Here is a 19,093-nt window from a genome sequence, read left to right as displayed (position 1 = left end):
TGACTACTGTTTCCCGGCCACGCGAGGATAAAGTACGCTACATTTTTAGTAATATTACTATACAATAATACCGACAGGGACAACTCCAAATATCATGAGTCACCCAAAAATTTATATTTATATATATGTATTATATGCTCTTTAAATGACCATTACAGCAACATTTGTTTAAATAAAGACATTTTATTTTAACTTCTTTAAACTTGAGTCTAGCTTTCGCCATTATTTACACCTAAAAAAAAAATATTTAAAATAAATGTTTAATAAATGAAACTTTTTCGTATTAAAATAAATATTGCTGTTATTGACATTTAAAGAGTATATATTATATATATATATATATATATATATATATATATATATATATATGTTTTTTGGGAAACCTTGTAGAAATACAGCATAATATACCGCTCAGAGCACATACACGCAAACAGAGTATTATATACAGGAGAGAATACATATAGCACAGATGGCACAGACTTGCAAACAGCAAATTATAAACCAGGCATAAGTTGTACAGCCCGTGAAGCCAGTTGCATATTTTTCACTGAATGTATTTTAATGTGACAATAAAGGAGCTGTTTTCTTCACAATTTTATGTATCCGAACTCTATATTTCTACCGGGAGATAAAAATAAATAAGCCCTGTTTAATATCATAAGATTAAAGACAAAATTAACTAATATTGGTCTTGTTTTTAATTCAATAATTTATACCTGAGATGTAGTTCAAATATAATATACTGATATAACAACAAAGAACAAAGTAATGTATGAACAACAAAGGAATGTATGGAAACATATTCCAAATTCAGGCACTTATTAGAGATAATTATGAGAAATGATTTGTGCGAAATACATTGTAACTAAATTAAATTTGTGGTAAATATATAAACTTTAATGTACGGTATATTTATTAGGTTGATACTTTAACTTTATTTCTTCATACAATAACATACTAAAGGTAACATGTTGAACACAAAAGCAGTGGACCAAAGATAAATTAGATTTAACTATTAAGGTGTATAATATTGTTTGATCTTATTTTCACGTATCCTTAATATGAAATTCAATAATTAAATAAAAACTATTTTAAACTGTGTCTTCTTATTTTACTTTTTGAATATGGTGCACCATGTGCTTAAGTGTCTCATCTTACCCCATTCTAATATATCTAATTAATTTTCGCATGACTGAAACCAATTCATAATATATATTCAGGAATTTTAGAATGGGTGTAAAAAAAAAAAAGCATATTTTTACCGAATAATTAAACAATTTTCTTAAGTTTGAACAAAAGCAGTGAAGGCGGGTTTACACCACAGCAGGCTATATGGGGGATTATCTGCCGACGTTCCGAATTTTTCGAGCAATCGGCTAATGTTATAACTCTCACCGTATTCCGTGTAGTTTGGTTACTGATTTAATCATTTATTTTATAAATTTGTTTTTACCAATTGTCAATAACGCCTCACAGGAATGTGCATTAATTTTACACTAATCTAAAAATATGGAATTCCTGCCATAAAATAAACATTTTCACTGTTATTTACCCAAGAGCTATAACTTTACTACAAAAGGCTTTGACTTTACTATATAAAAGAGTTCACATAGCACAATTCGTATTTTGTAATAAGCTTATATACCCGGATACGCTAACCTGCTTGGGTATGAGAAAATTTGACTGTATTATGTAATGTTAAACATACAATCAGTGTCCCGCAGCGTGAGCTTGTAACCTATTGTATATATGAAACTATTTATTCGTACGTCGCTTTAAAACAATAAAGAGTAATTTTACACGAAAATAAACAACATAGAGCGTCACTGTTTGGAAAATGTGTTTTATTATAATGTATCACAAAAGATAAATAAAAAAATTACTACATGATTGTGTTTTTTTTTTTAGATGGTTCGATATTAGCAAAATATCCCATAGGTTGATGGCTTGTAGACTGTATTGTAGTTTACTGTGGCGCGAAAGTGTAATTCAGTGTCTGGCTTTTATTGTTTCTTGTGGCGCGTGGGTTATTATATGGAGATTGTCAACGAAGGTTTCATATGTAACGACAAACCTAAATAAAAAGCAGCGTGAGCTCGTGAGCTACTGGAACATTTTTACTGTTTAATCTTACGTCAATTTAAAACAAAAGAGCGTTAGTTATGTCGCTGTACAATAATGTGTTTTATTTATTGCTGATACGTAAACTTATCATAAGGAATAAAACAAAATGTTACTACACATGCCTTTACTTAATACACAATAAACCACACCGACTCTCAACCAGTATTACTTCCTATATCAATTTATTGTGAATGTGGTTTCCCCTTAAGTCTATTTAAATTTTCACTTTATAAATAGTTTGTGCTGTGACGCGTAATGAATGAATGAATGTTATATAAAATGAATGAATGTTATATCTCAAATATAAGCAAATATATAGATATACCACAATGTGCTTCATTAGATTTAATTACGGCGCTATATATGACAATTTGTTTTCAAAACAAAACAAAATTGATACCTACTGCGCAATACGGGAATGTGTACTTTTTTAGTTAATTGCATCGCTGTCAGAAAAAAAATGTGCTAATTATTATTTCGTCGCTGTAATTGTTTCGCAAGGATTTAAACAATAATACAAATGTTTTTAACTGACAATAGCCAACACAGACGCGCATTCAATTATTACATATGGCTCAGTGACTCAGAGCGCGAAATCATTTTACACCAAATGTACTAAGATTTAATATGCACTAATATTACTATACAATAATACCGACGGGGACAACTCCAAATATCATGAGTCACCCAAAAATTTATATTTATATATATATATATATATTAGTTTTTTTGGGAAACCTTGTAGACATACAGCATAATATACCGCTCAGAGCACATACACGCAAACAGAGTATTATATACAGGAGAGAATACATATAGCACAGATGGCACAGACTTGCAAACAGCAAATTATAAACCAGGCATAAGTTGTACAGCCCGTGAAGCCAGTTGCATATTTTTCACTGAATGTATTTTAATGTGACAATAAAGGAGCTGTTTTCTTCACAATTTTATGTATCCGAACTCTATATTTCTACCGGGAGATAAAATAGATAAGCCCTGTTTATTATCATAAGATTAAAGACAAAAATAAACTAATATTGGTCTTGTTTTTAATTCAATAATTTATACCTGAGATGTAGTTCAAATATAATATACTGATATAACAACAAAGAACAAAGTAATGTATGAACAACAAAAGAATGTATGGAAACATATTCCAAATTCAGACACTTATTAGAGATAATTATGAGAAATGATTTGTGCGAAATACATTGTAACTAAATTAAATTTGTGGTAAAAATATAAACTTTAATGTACGGTATATTTATTAGGTTGATACTTTAACTTCATTTCTTCATACAATAACATACTAAAGGTAACATGTTGAACACAAAAGCAGTGGACCAAAGACAAATTAAACTTAACTTTTAAGGTGTATAATATTGTTTGATGTTATTTTCGCGTATCCTTAATACGAAACTCAATAATTAAATAAAAACTATTTTAAACTGTGTCTTCTTATTTTACTTTTTGAATAGCCTATGGTGCACCATGTGCTTAAGTGTCTCATCTTACCCCATTCTAATATATCTAATTAATTTTCGCATGACTTAAACCAATTCATAATATATATTCAGGAATTTTAGAATGGCTGTAAAAAAAGCATATTTTTACCGATTTTCCAAAAACGCATATTTTTACCGAATAATTAAACAATTTTCTTAAGTTTGAACAAAAGCAGTGAAGGCGGGTTTACACCACAGCAGGCTATATGGGGGATTATCTGCCGACGTTCCGAATTTTTCGAGCAATCGGCTAATGTTATAACTCTCACCGTATTCTGTGTAGTTTGGTTACTGATTTAATCATTTATTTTATAAATTTGTTTTTACCAATTGTCAATAACGCCTCACAGGAATGTGCATTAATTTTACACTAATCTAAAAATATGGAATTCCTGCCATAAAATAAACATTTTCACTGTTATTTACCCAAGAGCTATAACTTTACTACAAAAGGCTTTGACTTTACTATATAAAAGAGTTCACATAGCACAATTCGTATTTTGTAATAAGCTTATATACCCGGATACGCTAACCTGCTTGGGTATGAGAAAATTTGACTGTATTATGTAATGTTAAACATACAATCAGTGTCCCGCAGCGTGAGCTTGTAACCTATTGTATATATGAAACTATTTATTCGTACGTCGCTTTAAAACAATAAAGAGTAATTTTACACGAAAATAAACAACATAGAGCGTCACTGTTTGGAAAATGTGTTTTATTATAATGTATCACAAAAGATAAATAAAAAAATTACTACATGATTGTGTTTTTTTTTTAGATGGTTTGATATTAGCAAAATATCCCATAGGTTGATGGCTTGTAGACTGTATTGTAGTTTACTGTGGCGCGAAAGTGTAATTCAGTGTCTGGCTTTTATTGTTTCTTGTGGCGCGTGGGTTATTATATGGAGATTGTCAACGAAGGTTTCATATGTAACGACAAACCTAAATAAAAAGCAGCGTGAGCTCGTGAGCTACTGGAACATTTTTACTGTTTAATCTTACGTCGATTTAAAACAAAAGAGCGTTAATTATGTCGCTGTACAATAATGTGTTTTATTTATTGCTGATACGTAAACTTATCATGATGAATAAAACAAAATGTTACTACACATGCCTTTACCTAATACACAATAAACCACACCGACTCTCAACCAGTATTACTTCCTATATCAATTTATTGTGAATGTGGTTTCCCCTTAAGTCTATTTAAATTTTCACTTTATAAATAGTTTGTGCTGTGACGCGTAATGAATGAATGAATGTTATATAAAATGAATGAATGTTATATCTCAAATATAAGCAAATATATAGATATACCACAATGTGCTTCATTAGATTTAATTACGGCGCTATATATGACAATGTGTTTTCAAAACAAAACAAAATTGATACCTACTGCGCAATACGGGAATGTGTATTTTTTTTTAGTTAATTGCATCGCTGTCAGAAAAAAAAAATGTGCTAATTATTATTTCGTCGCTGTAATTTTTTCGCAAGGATTTAAACAATATTACAAATGTTTTTAACTGACAATAGCCAACACAGACGCGCATTCAATTATTACATATGGCTCAGTGACTCAGAGCGCGAAATCATTTTACACCAAATGTACTAAGATTTAATATGCACGATTTGTGAAAATGTGCTAATTGCTTCGTAAGGAATAAAATGTTACTACAAATTGTCGTTGGTTTAGACAGACGCGCGTAGTCAATTACTTCCTATACATTATAGCGCGGTGAATTCGATAAATTCGGAATGGAGGCCAACATGCGGAATAGGCACTGATTGTGAAAATGCGTTAATTGTTTCGCAAGGAATAAAATAATACATTTAATTGTCAATAGGCAGACGCACAGTCAATTACTTCCTATAGATTTATTTTCCCAAGAGAATAAAAACAATACTATAACAAAACAATAAGTACCACCGGAAATATTACTTCCTGTGCAGGTGTCTGCACTTCCGACTTCCGTACGCCAAATGCACATATAATACTACTCACATAATATCCAAATATCCTGATCGTGTTTTAAACAATTAACAACGGTCTATGGAAGTCGTGAGGATACGATTTTATAATGTATTGAATGTTCTTTGTTTACTACTCAAATGGACGAGAAAATATAAAAAAACGGGTGTCCCATTTCCCCCCAACCTCTTATATTTACCCTCGCATGGTGGCCTATATGACAGAAGTTAACAAGAGTGTTCTGTTTAACACACCTTTTTTAACTTTTAGAAGTGATTAATTTTCTAGACATATTTTACTGAACGACTAAAGAGAAATAAACCACTGGGTCGCCATAGTGCATTTATAATTAAGTGTATTCATTTATAAAGTAGTGTTTTCCCTTACAGAAGATCCAGTACTTCAGACAACGTTTTTCGGGGAACAACAGTCGCCCGGGAATCTAGTAGTGTATCTGTTAAGTCACCGCTACAGAACGGCAGTAGGTCAAACGGCGACTCTTCTGCCGATCGCGTTGTTCGTATTGAAGACGCCATTAAAGACGAAGACGAGGTCTTCTACGAATGAACCAAAATCTGCTCGAACTAATTCGGCGAGTTGCGGAAACGTCGATAGCGCAGTGTCGATACAAAACAGAGTTAATAACGCGATATAGGATATCCGTCGTTTTGCATTGATTCTAATGTGCGAATTCGACCGTGGTATAGCGAGAAAAGGTGGCATACGGTCGAGCTGTTAAAAGCGGATGTACTTCAGAGTTAAACTTATCGATCTTGACCTTTTTATTTGAGGCAGTGAAATGTACAATGTGAAATATAGTAGGGTGGGGGGAGAATAGGACAACTTTAGCACATAATATACAAATATCCTGATCGTGTTTTAAACAATTAACAACGGTTTATGGAAGTCGTGAAAATACGATTTTATAATTCTTTGAATGTTCTTTGTTTACGACCAAATGAGACGAGAAATATATATTAAAAAGGTGTCCCATTTTTCCCCACCCTATACTACACGTATTTTAAAAAATACAAAAACTGATATCTTCATTGAAAACTAAGCCATATTGCCAAGATTCATGCAACACCTAGAGAAAACAGGACCAAAAATATTCCGCTCCACTAAGAAAGTGGCCACGACGACAAGAAGTGCTGATGTGATCCGGGCGCTAACCACTCCAATAATTCTTCTCTCAAGTCTAGTGGAAAAATCATATTAAAGTTACTGGACCAGAAATGCTTAACTGGATTACTGTAAAACGAAGCGGCGATGGGCTTTAATGTAATTTTTTTAGAGTAGGGTGACACCTTTAGAACATAATATCCAAATATCCTGATAGTGTTTTAAACAAATAACAACGGTCTATAGGAGTCTTAAGGAAATGGTTTCATAATTCTTTGAATGTTCTTTCTTTATTTACTACCGAGTGGGACGAGAAAATACAATGAAAAGGTGTCCCATCTTCCCCACCCTACTATATATTATATTACCGCACCGTGCTGCAGTGGTTGCGTCTATATACGGGTTCAAAGCTCGCTGCTGTCATCTTGTGGGTATGTGTCTTTATTGGTAAAAACTAAACGGCAATTACTTTAAACCAAATTTACTTGCTTGGTAAATCGTAAGCGGGCATGAGATGTATGAAACAAACCACCCGTGTTATCACACCCAAAATAAACAAGTTACGTTCATTGAAATCGCGGTAATTTTTAGCCGTATTTAAAATGACGTATTTCTTAAAATGTGATATCAGTGGCTTAACAATAAGGAACATCCAACCCAAAATTACAAGCAGATAAATATAGCCAGTACATGGAATTCTATCTATGTATTGACGTCATAGTGACGTCATATTGACGTTGTGCTGACGTAATATTGACGCCATAGTGTCATATTGACGCCTCAATGATGTCGTTTTAACGCTATGACATTTTACTGACGTCATGATGACGTCATTTATACGCCACAGGAAAGATACAGCAGTAGCAACTTACATGATGGGTTGTCTTTCCATATTTCTGTGAGTTTTTTCTTGCTGTCTACACCACGGCCAGCTAAGGCTTTTAATAAAGACTCCGTTCGCGGCTGTAAGCTGCAGTGGAAAATATCCATATTATATATATTGTTATTTAAATGTGGTATTATGGGGTAAGATGGATACCGTTGGAAATAAAAACCTAAAAGGATCCTCCTCTGCCCAAAATAAAAATTTCACAAAGATTTTTAGGGTGGAAGAAGATGGGACAGATTTTTTCATACACCTTATGCCATCTTAAGAGTTACCAAGTAGGTTACTTTGTAGGTAATTATTTTTGTGTTTTTTTTCTTTTTTATGCATGGCTGATAATTTGGACAACCCATTAGTGACCTTTGGGTTGAAGCAATTACCGTTAAGTGTCTTGCCCAAGCACACATACGCCCACAATGGTATAAATAAGACTGTAGTATCAAGACAGTACTAATATCTTACTTTGACCATGACTTGACCATAGTAGCGGGACGGGAGAGAAAGAGAGAAGAAAATTGGCCTAATGACGTCATAACGGAGCCTTCAAGAAGAAAACGAGCGAACCAACGAAATCTGGTAGAAATTTTATAAAATAATAAAAAATTAACTTTTTCAAAATACTTGGAGTGATATACTTATACGATAACAATGTGTAACTTCTGCAATTTTTAAGTTTTAAATGACATTTTACGAAAATAGCCAGGTTTAATGCCAAGGCTATTCATGTAAAGTGCAAAAAAACAATGTTTTTTTGACACAAAACTTAAACAAACAGACAAATCATATAAATAATGACGTTATGTTAGTTCCATTTTCAACAAGTGCGGTTACCTGTCCAATCCTGCAGGATATGGTATTTCAACTGCGCCTAATGGCCATGAAAGGCGGCCATATGTTGCCGTGACGTGGCACTTGACCTCATCTAACACGGGGTCATAGGTCGGCATGGGGTCATCCAACGGCTTGGAGAATACGCAATGTTGTGGACAGAATGTAGCAAGCCAGTTTGGTTCAATCTCAGTTATATCTGGATAAACAGTGGAAAAATAAGTTATGATTATATTGTGAATGAATGTAACTTATTTTATCCACGCGTGGCCGGAAAACGCCAGTCGTTATAACACGGGTGTTCTGTTTTATACACCTCATGTCAGCTTACGAGTAGGCATGTATGTTACTTTGTTTGTGATTATATTTTTGGATTTTTTCATTTTTTTTATGTGTGACTGATAATTCAGACAACTCATTAGTGACCACTGGGTTGGAGCAATTACCGTTAAGTGTCTTGCCCATGGACACATACACCCACAATAGTAGTAGCAACGAACCTTGGAACCCATTTCTTTTGGGTTAGAGGCAGGTGTGCTATTTTTCTAAACACTTTGCCGTGGCACAAGACATTTGATAAGGAATTTAATTTTTACTCCACCTCTCATATAAGTCTTCTTTCCTTCTCTTGTTTCCATAACCTCCTGGAAAACGAGGAAAAAAGGCAGTGGGTCACGTGAGAGAATCGACTCCGGATGTATGAAGATAGGATTTTCAAGAAGCGCGCTGAAATAATGGATCATTGTGAGTTGTGACGTCATTTTAGTTTTTGTTAATCCTGACTCTCTTGATAAAATGCAACTTTATTTATTCTATAGTAGGGTAGGGACACCTTACCGCATATGATCCAAATAAAAACCTGATCATGTTTTAGACAATTAACAACGGTCTATGAGAGTCATGAGGATACAGTTTTATAATTCTTTAAATGTTTTTTGTTCACCACCAAATGTGACAGGAAAATAGAATGAAAAAGTGTTTCATATATTTGGATAAAATGTGCTAAACCTAAAGGTATCCCATCTTACCCCACAGTACTATACTTTATTGCAGTAAATGGTTGCATAATCAGTGTTAACCAACCATCTGTAAGCTCCCTTTAACTTCTTGGCTTCTTCTTTTGGCAACTCATCAGTTGGAATTCTTCTTGCCACGCGATCAGGCATGGCCGATAATATGATTTGCCTCAAATGTTTCACCTAGTGTGTACGTAAATAGATGTCATTTTTTTTGAAGGCAGAGATTAGACACACATTTCAATGAAAACAAATCGAATATATACTTTTTGGATCAACAAATTTGTATTAATTTTTTTTTCTAATATATTAATTTTTTTTTTCTGATAAAAAATTAAATGGGTTAACATAGTTGTTATAATAAGAGAGATTTTTTGCTTGTTTTCAAAATTCATCTTTTCTGTTTTTATAACACAGCCATTACTTGTGTGTCATTGGGTGGATTCATTTTCGGATTCAATTCAAGTTCACACTCAGGTTGTATCTTGTTTACGAGGTTGGTGAGCTGGGAACGAAGTTTTCGAACTTCAATGATTGCTTTTGGTCTAAGTAAAAAAAACAAGTCTTTTTAATTCACCAGATTAATCAATGAGGTTTCTTATGTTTGACCACTATAAATGTAACTGCATTTCAGTAATGTAAGCCCATAAACACATGGAGTTAAAACGCCCAATTCAAAATGTATAGCAACCTTTGGAAAGACATTGCGAAATGTTTTCTGTCGAAAGTCCTAAAAATATAAGGATAATTTTTGAGCAATTCTTTTTTTTCGCAGCTTTTTAATTAGTTAATATATTCAAGAGATGACGTCATGAAAAAGAATACCGAATCCTGCAATTAAGTTCGAATATAAAAAGGATTTGAACCTTACAGATTAGAAATTCTGTATTCTACACCTCTAGCATTAAGATTATGAAGTTTACCTTAAGCAATTGTTGGCACAATAAGATGGAGTAGCACCCGCAAACTCAGCTGCACCTATAGCACCCATGTATACCATTGGGTCACCAAGTAACCTGCGTTGAGGTCCACCCCCGGTACACCATAACACCTTCATGTGTTGTAAGCGGGCAGCCAGATGTCTGTGTTTTTCCTTTAATGTGAAAACAAAATAAACGAATGTGTTTTAATTTTTTACACTTCACAATACTATTTTTTCACATTTTACAAGCATTGCATTTAAAAAAATTTGTACGAAAGGTGCGTATTATAAATTGTTAGAGTTAAAAAAATTTGTACGAAATCTGGTTTTAAACTGTCATATCTGCCACAAATGAGCAGCCAGATTTCTGTGTTTTTCCTTGAATGTATAAGCAAAATAAATGAATATGAACGAATTTTAATTTTTACACTTTACAATACTAAAAAAGGTGTGTGCTAAAAAGTGTGTCCATTTAGCAAAGTCTTGCGTTTATAGGAATCTGTAGAAATCTGGTGTAGTAACATTGTTTAATGTTAAATTATAGCTTAAAACACTTTATAATTTATGTGTTGAATATTGTATAAATTAGCCACATATGTATATGCACATAGCAGCAGAATGAAAGCTGTTAAAACTCTGGTTCAAAACATATTATGTCACTCCTGTTTTAAAAAAAGCAGAACTTAAGTTTTATAATAACCGAGACATTCTAATTTTTAAGTCTTCTACTTACTAAATTGAAATATGCAAACCATACATTATGTACCTTTCCGTTGCTTCTTTCTGCGTCAAAATCAGAAACAGCAAACATTTCCTGTAAATTTTTAAATAAATAAAAATTATCAAAAAAATTAAGCATCTTTTGTACCTTTAACTCTTTAGCAGAAAACACTTTTTAAAATACCAGAAAAATAAAAAAAAGGTAAAGTCAAGTGGGGTAATAGAAAACAATGGGGTACTTAGAGTAAGAAAGAACAACCCCCTAACCTGCTAAAAATCTTTTTTTTTTCGAAAACAGATTTTGTAAGTAAAAAGTGTATAAGTAAAAAAAAACTATATTTTTTGTGGCTTATTTTTCATTCAAACTTTCATTCTATGCGGTATATGAACCATTTAAAAAAATAAACATAAAAATAAACAGGTAAAACAAGTCGCTAAAAGTCTAGCAAGAGTTTTTTAACCAAACACATACCTTCACAGTGAGTGCGGCTACAATAGTGATAACATATTCCAGGAGTTTCCTTTCGTTGTTAATAGCAACAGCAATCATTTTTCCATATCGTGGGTGGACGGGAAATGAAGCAATTAACCGACCAAGTTCACTGATTGAACCACTATGCTTGACTGTGAGTGGAAATTTAATAAGAAAATAAAAAAAGTTCATTTTTTTGACTTAGTAGGCTATCAGGGTAATTCATACAGTATCGTGGAGAAAGATGGGACACCAAAGAATTATAAAACTGTATCCTTATGACTCCCATGGACCGTTGTTAATTGTTTAAAACACAATCAGAATTCAGGACATTTGGATATTATGTGCTAAGGTATTTCATCACATAAAAATAGTTTGACTTTATCTGGTAACCAGGTTCATTTTGCAAAAAAAAAAAAAAAATAAATAAACAAAAAAATTCTATTTCCGTAATTGTAAAGGCTGTCTAACTGCTTGTATACTTTAGCTCTATTCTTTTATATTAGCAATCAAAATCTCACAAAAGAAACTTGCCTTTTTTGAGTTCTGCCACTGTTAAATTACGAGGGGGTTTTTCGATCGCTCCGAGTGAAGTCAGCAGCTCTTCAGCTCCCTCTAGTGCCTCGTGTGACGGGGGAGTCGGGAAGGGAAAATTGACGACTCGGTCTATGTTCATGGACTTCATCTGGGTAAGGCGTTATTGTTAAATGTTGTTACATAACATACATCATACCTTGAAACATTGGGCACTTTTTGATTTATGTGTTAAATACTGTATACTTCAGTCTGTAAAGTAAATACTGTCTACTTCAGGCTGTAAAGTAAATACTGTATACTTCAGGCTGTAAAGTACATACTGTATACTACAGCCATAACAGAATAAAACCTGGTGTAAAACTATGTTCATAGACTTCATCTGGGTGAAGAAATGGACTGTATGAATGTTGATGTAATTTTTGTGATATTCGGCTCGTTTATTGTTGAAATTGACATTAAAAGACTGTTGTAAAAATTTTTTAAAAAAATGGAATAAAATTTTGGGCTTTTAAAATAAAAGCAGAATGATTTTTATGACGTGACTATTATCTGGGTAAAAAAATCATGGTGTATATGAATTTCGACCCAACTTTTTTAGGCTTTAAAATAAAATCAGAATGGGGTTTATAATTTAAATAGTTTCCAGATCTCTTTTAACTTTATGTTGTAAATAATTAGGAATAATCACCTGTAGCACCAATCCAGCAACAGGTTTGGAAGAAATTTCAGGCAGATCAAAATCCTCAAAATCTTGGAAAACGGCAGATGAGAATAACCTGTAGGTGTGACCTGCTTCTGTACGGCCAGCCCTACCAGCTCTCTGATTGGCTGATGCTTTAGAAACCCAGCCAATTCGAAAGGTAGAAACGCCCGTGGTTTTGTCATAAACTCTTCGTTTAACTTTCCCGGTATCTACGACGTATTTAACTCCAGGAATTGTGAGTGAAGTCTCAGCTACATTAGTTGCTATCACACACTGCCTAAAACCGGTCGGAACCGGCTCGAAAACCAGTTTCTGCTTGTGAGCTGGCAGCATCGCATAGAGAGGCAGGACACGCATTGGAAGACTATGATCTGCATCTGAGGAGTACGCACTGTCATCCATCCACAGCTCCGAGTCCGATTGATCTTCATCTTCCGAGAGCAACAAGTCCTCCGTTGGTTTCACATCGAAGTCTTCATCTTCGTCTTCATCCGGAGTCGGTTTGTATTTATCCAGGTTGATTGATGGGAGTTTTTCCTCATCTTTAACTGTTAATATTACTTACAAAAATAAAATAAGAAAATAAAAAGGTAAAAAAGAGCATTTAACTTTTGATAGACTAAAAACGGTTTAAAAAAAAAAACTCTTATAAAAAATAGGAATCTAAATAATCATAAACAGTGTTCTGATACACTGAAAATAGTTTAGTTTTAAAACTAAAACGTTTCAGATAAAATTAGTATCTTACTTATAGGAAAATCCTTGTTTATGTCTTAAATAACAATAATTACCCAATATCAACAAAACAACCAAAAAATCAACTTTATCAGAAACTATTTACACAATAATATAAAAAAAACAGTAAATTTAAAAATTTAAAAAATTTGAAAAAACTGTACAAAATTATCATACAATATCAAAAATGATCAAAAAAAGCAAAAACCAACCTGAGATTTGTTCATTGTTGTTCAGTTGCCTATTGAGTTGCATTTCAGTTGGAAAAGTGTTAGACAGTTTACGTTTCAGAGCGTGAACTTCTTGTTTACCGGTCACAAACACAAGTATTCCCCCTGCTGGTAAAGTGCGGTGGATTTTGCAAATCTGTGGAAAAATTTAAAATGATATAAAAAAGTGTGGGAAACAATTTAAACATAAAAAAATATTGGAAAAAAATTTAAATAATAAAAAAAAATTCTGGAAAAAAAATTAAATTATAAAAAAACTTTGGAAATTTTTTTTAAATAATGAAAAGATCTTAGGAGAAAATTGAGATTGCAAATCAAATATTATAATTTTATATTATCCTGTTGTGGTTAGTATAAAAGAATTACTTTGAAAACAAAGTTAATTTAAAAAAGATTTCATACTGTAGTACACTGGTTTTTAGATGTAGGTCTGTAGGACTCAGAAGGGGGCTGCCCAAAAAAGGGGGGCTAACCTGTTCCTGTAGATACCCAAACTACTAAACATAAGTCTAAGAACCCCTGCTAGAAATATGCAGTAGCAAATAATGATTGTGCTACTAAGTTACTAACACAAATGCAAAACAACACGAGAACGAAATAGCCACCTTCTTATAAGCTTCATCCAGATACGCAAACCTTGTCCCATCTTCAGTGTCTTCTTGAGGAGTTCTTTTACTGAAATGAACTGTAACGGGAAACTGACGCGTCTCAATCTATAAGTTAAAGTAATACATTAAAATTGTGGTTGACTCTAAGGAGAAACAATAAAGTAGTGGTTAGTGTGGTAAAGGGTTAAGATTAGTTCTGTGTGGCCCACAATTTCGATTTTTTTGATTGATATTTTTTAATGTCTTTTTTTAAAAATTGCTAGCAATAAAGTTTGGAAAAATACAAACTCGTGTCAGCTTATGAGTTACCATTTATGTAACTTTTTCGGTGATTAGTTTTTGTATGGCTGACAATTAAGACAACCCATTGACCACTGGGTTGGCGCAATTGCCGTTAAGTGTTTTGCTTAAGGATACATAAACTCAGATCAGAACAGTGGCAGCAATGAGCCTTGAACCCATAACCTATGAGTTACAGGCAGTGCCATACAAATAAATGCCCTTCAAGGCTTCAAGTACATACACTGAATTACAGGGTCACATAAAACATAATGTCGATAATTGTTCTATCAACCTACTTTCAATACAGGTGGCGGCGTTTTAAACAAACGTTCGTTCTTTGTAAAATCCTCCACACGTAGTGTTGCTGACATTATAATTAACTTCAATGGTTTTCCTCTCTGCATAAATCAATGTATAGAAATTATATATAATGAGGTGGGGTGAGGACATAGTAATTTGTTTTACTTTTTAAGAAAAAATTAATTGATTTTTATTTCAAAGTTTTCTTCATTCCAAATTTTGTTAAAATTAAAAATTTTAAGGCTTCACCCTTAGAAAAAAATATAATCAACAAGTTACAACATAAATCTAGACCAATATCTTAAAAAAACAACCTTATTTCTCATTGGCACCACTCTGGATAACAAACCAATCAACAAATCGGTATTTGCAGTTCTTTCATGAGCTTCATCAAGTATTATTACTGAATATTTGGTGAGTAAGAAGTCTGCTTTCATTTCACGAGCCAACACACCGTCTGTCATGAACTTTATACACGTATTCTCTGTGACGTTGTTGTCATACCTGGAAATTAGAGTTTTTTAATGGGATTTTATTATCACCACCTAGAAATGCTTCTTATGTTTACTGATTAATACCGAAAATTCAAAAAAATATTGGATTGCAATGCCAAACTTTTTGAAAAGGAATAGTTAAGTGTTATTAAGAATTTTGTTAGACACATTCCTATGAAACAAATCTAACTTATTGTTTATTTTGTTTACTAATTTATTTGATTCTTTAAAGTAAATATTTCTTTCAAACCAATATACACCTTTTTTACTTTTCAGACCAGATTTGGCCCATTACCCCAAAACCCAGAAAGACCATTTAAGTTTTCATGCAACCAGTGCCACAACACTGCATCGCAGTCAAACACGTATAAAAACTAACCTGATTTGGTAAGATACTTTGCTGGTGGGTAAGTTCATTTCCACAGCAACTCGCTTTGACATATTTACTGCAGCTACTCGTCTTGGTTCAGTGACTCCAACCATGCCATGCCTGAAACATATACAATATTAAATAGTATTATACACTAATGTTGGTTGTTGCGGCAAGGTATGCATTAAACAAACGGCTCATCTGGCATGTACAATATAAAATAGTAATATACGTACTGTTGCTGCCAGGAATATTATAAATATTCTTTCCACAGCTTTTGCGGTATGAAAAAACAAAGTGTATTTTTAATGTTTCGACTTTATTTCTGACAATGAGAGCAGCAACTTTGGCAATAAACTTTGTGCCAGAAGGCAGAGGAAGCATCAAAGAGAAATATATATATTTTACACCAGATGAGCCACTGAAAGTATATATATATATATATATAAGAAACTTTTTTTTTACAAAATCATTTTTTTAACTATTTAACTAGGGTAGACCTTTTCAAATGTCTATCCCAGTTTTGGGCAATTTTTGGGAAAGTTTAAAGGCAACTGCTCCAAATCAGTGGTCACCAATGGGTTGTCCAAATTAATATCATCCATACATAAGAAATCTCTTATGCTGGCACAAGGTGTATGAACACCTGTATTATAATGACTGTTGTATTAAGGCCATGTCAGGATAAGGCAAGTTACATTCATCCAAATTTCACATCACAAACCTTGCATATCCTGCCTCATACAAGAACTGGGGCACTTGAGTTGTTTTACCCGACCCAGTTTCACCGCATATAACAACAACTTGGTTTTCATTGATTGCCTCCATGATAACTTGTTCCTCTGCAAGAATTGGTAACGCCAGTCGAGCTTCCTAAAATAAACAGTGCATGTCCGCTATGTCCACAATATTCACTATGTCCACTAAGTAGTGATTAGTGAATATTGTGGACATAGCGGACATAATAGACATATTCGACATGGGACATGCACTAATTAAAGGGACCCAACAGTAAGCATTATTATAAAAATTAAATGATAGAAAATTATAAAATAAAAGTGGCATAAAATGGACTTTAACCAAACAGACAAGCGTCTTATTTTGGTTGCATATAAAATTGGCATAAATAAAGTCTGTATATATTTTAACAACCTAAACTAAAAATGAGCTAAATTTAATATCAATGCACATCTTTAGGTTAGTAAAAAATAAAAATCATCACACCAAAAATAGCAAGAAATATATGCACGAAAATAAATGTAAAATCTGTTAAAACAATTTACCTGAATGGCTGCTGTGCGATCCAAACTCACAAATGTGACCGGTTTCGATTCTTTAGTTTTCTCAACTTCTTCTTTAACAGACTGTGGTTCACTTTTTTGGTCACCAACAATTTCCACATTCTCTTTTGCACTTTCACAATTTTCAGTGTTTTTCGATTTTTCAACCTTTTCTTCTTGCTTCTCATCTTCAGTTGAATGATCCTGCTCACTCATGGAAACATCATTTTCAACATTCTGATCCTCATCGTCACTAGAGGATTCTTCTGTTTCTTCTTCTTGGGGAAGAGCAACTGGTTTCAATGGTTTTTCCTTGAATATAAAGTTTTAAAATAAAATCAAAATAACCAAAAAAGTGCAGTATAAAAGAGGTAAACAAGCCAAATCAAGCCCAAATCCCAGGTTCTCCACAAGAACCTTACCCAATATTTTCATATGTAATATAAATATATATATATATGTATATATTCTGTAGGATAAAAATAAATCCGTTTTCCACCCCCCTAATAAATTCAAGTTTGTTCCTGTTTTAAATTACCTTCTTTGTCAATTTTCTTCGTTTGCGTTTTCCTGCCAAGCTGTTTACACTAGCATTAGGTTCATTTTCCTGGCTTGCAATCGCCTGTTTTAAATCACTCGGCAGCGGACGTTTCGACAGCAGTTTCAGCTTTGAGTTCTTTGTGCCAAGGTGGGCAACACTATCAAACAATGCCAGCTCTGATGAGCTCACTTGAACAGAAGACAAACTTTCGAGCAGTGCAGATCTCTGGGTGGGGGAACATTTGCTTTGTTTCAAATAGCAGCAACACAAATACATTACAAGATATGGAGAAATGGATGCACATAATTTTGCTGTTATTTAATGTGACTCTACTTGTTGCGGAAAATGCTGCAAAGAAAACTGACTACATAGCAGAGTTTTTGTTATTATAAATTTTAAATATATAAATACAATAATTTTTTGAGATATACAGAAGTATAAATCAATTTTACAGGAAATTCTAAGCCATGAATGGAATCCGACAGTAACTTGAAGTATTATGAGGAATATACATAAAAAGGTCACATTTACATTCATATTATTTCAACAAATTACTTTTTCTTTTTTTCTTTTTTGATCCAAAACTTTTTCAAATTTTTTCCGTTGCTTTTTACTCAGTTTTCGGGGAAGCGGTTTGTCTATTTCTTTGTGAAGTTTTCTGTCTTTCTTATCAGGAAGAACCAGTGAGTTGCTCTCATCAATCCCTGTCATAAAATTAAATATAATTAAATGGCAAACTAATCTGAAGAGTAGGTCCTACTCAAACAAGCCTAATGTGAAACAGAGTGTTTTTCCTAAAACGAACTTATGAACCTTTTTTAGCATTGCGAGGTCTATAATTTTCCTTATTGTAATACTCTATACTTTCAGGAGAAGGGACTATCCCGATGAAAGACCAACCAAAATGTGGCAGATTCAACCCCAACCCCTAAGGCCCTAACCCATTCCATCCCTTCAGATATTTTCATTCATAACTTCAAAACCAGTTGAGAAACTAAATTAAAAGTTGGTTCAAAGAACCCTTATATCAATGTGCCAATATCTACAATATTTGCATATGCAAGACATCCATACAAATTGCCACATTCTACTTAAAGTGGCTGTAAACTTGAGCGGAATGCAAGAAATTCTGCTCTCACAATTCAAAGAATATGCACCATGTGTTAAAAGTTAAAAATTATAGTTAACAAAATGAGATACTTACCTTTTAATTCCACGTCTTTTTCAACCAAAACAGTCGGCTGTTTTTCCGGTCGAGCTAGCTTCTGTGTACCAGCTGCATGCTTGCGGCGAGCTCGGCCCATGTTCTTTAACTAAAAATGTAAAACTTTTCTTCTACAAAGCAAAAATTTCAATCACTTTTATCAAACTTTTGACTTTTCGCGAGATACGGTACTTTCCCCAAATCAAGAATGATTACATGTGCGTTAATAGAAAT

The 19,093-nt window shown here is 33.2% G+C and overlaps 2 protein-coding genes across 4 annotated transcripts in view; one reads left to right on the top strand and one right to left on the bottom strand.

The window, feature by feature from the left end:
• LOC149743336 (uncharacterized) overlaps positions 1 to 6,617 on the top strand; it is a 25,227-nt gene extending 18,610 nt beyond the window's left edge. For all 3 annotated transcript variants that reach the window (XM_089879379.1, XM_089879397.1, XM_089879388.1), the window contains exon 8: positions 5,999 to 6,617. In XM_089879379.1, coding sequence (XP_089735505.1) covers positions 5,999 to 6,176 — 178 coding nt within the window. In that variant the 3' untranslated portion in view covers positions 6,177 to 6,617. The remainder of the gene's footprint in view (positions 1 to 5,998) is intronic.
• On the bottom strand, positions 6,368 to 19,093 carry LOC149743335 (putative ATP-dependent RNA helicase DHX37). Its single transcript, XM_089879312.1, has 22 exons — positions 18,860 to 19,093; positions 18,211 to 18,359; positions 17,653 to 17,880; positions 17,118 to 17,426; positions 16,559 to 16,707; positions 15,844 to 15,954; positions 15,285 to 15,474; positions 14,967 to 15,068; positions 14,386 to 14,493; positions 13,763 to 13,916; positions 12,801 to 13,363; positions 12,110 to 12,260; positions 11,576 to 11,727; positions 11,150 to 11,197; positions 10,385 to 10,554; positions 9,886 to 10,006; positions 9,529 to 9,644; positions 9,047 to 9,171; positions 8,449 to 8,644; positions 8,080 to 8,190; positions 7,604 to 7,701; positions 6,368 to 6,807 (listed from the first exon to the last, which is right to left on the bottom strand). Exons 1-22 carry the CDS (start codon positions 18,957 to 18,959, stop codon positions 6,731 to 6,733), a joined length of 3,528 nt encoding a protein of 1,175 aa, XP_089735438.1. The 5' UTR covers positions 18,960 to 19,093; the 3' UTR covers positions 6,368 to 6,730.

The sequence above is a fragment of the Ciona robusta genome, chromosome 1 (assembly GCF_009617815.1).
Source record: "Ciona robusta chromosome 1, ASM961781v2".
NCBI classification, from domain to species: Eukaryota; Metazoa; Chordata; class Ascidiacea; order Phlebobranchia; family Cionidae; genus Ciona; species Ciona robusta.
The sequence above is the reverse complement of the archived record's forward strand: the minus strand, read 5'-3'. Positions and strand labels throughout refer to the sequence as shown.

Coding starts and splice junctions, on each gene's coding strand:
- LOC149743335 (XM_089879312.1), bottom strand. CDS start 18,959: ATGGGCCGAGCTCGCCGCAAGCATGCAGCTGGTACACAGAAGCTAGCT. Junction 12,261..12,800: donor TTGCTGGATTGGTGCTACAG/GTGATTATTCCT, acceptor CGCCTTACCCAG/ATGAAGTCCATGAACATAGA. Junction 11,198..11,575: donor TAGCCGCACTCACTGTGAAG/GTATGTGTTTGG, acceptor AAAAATTTACAG/GAAATGTTTGCTGTTTCTGA.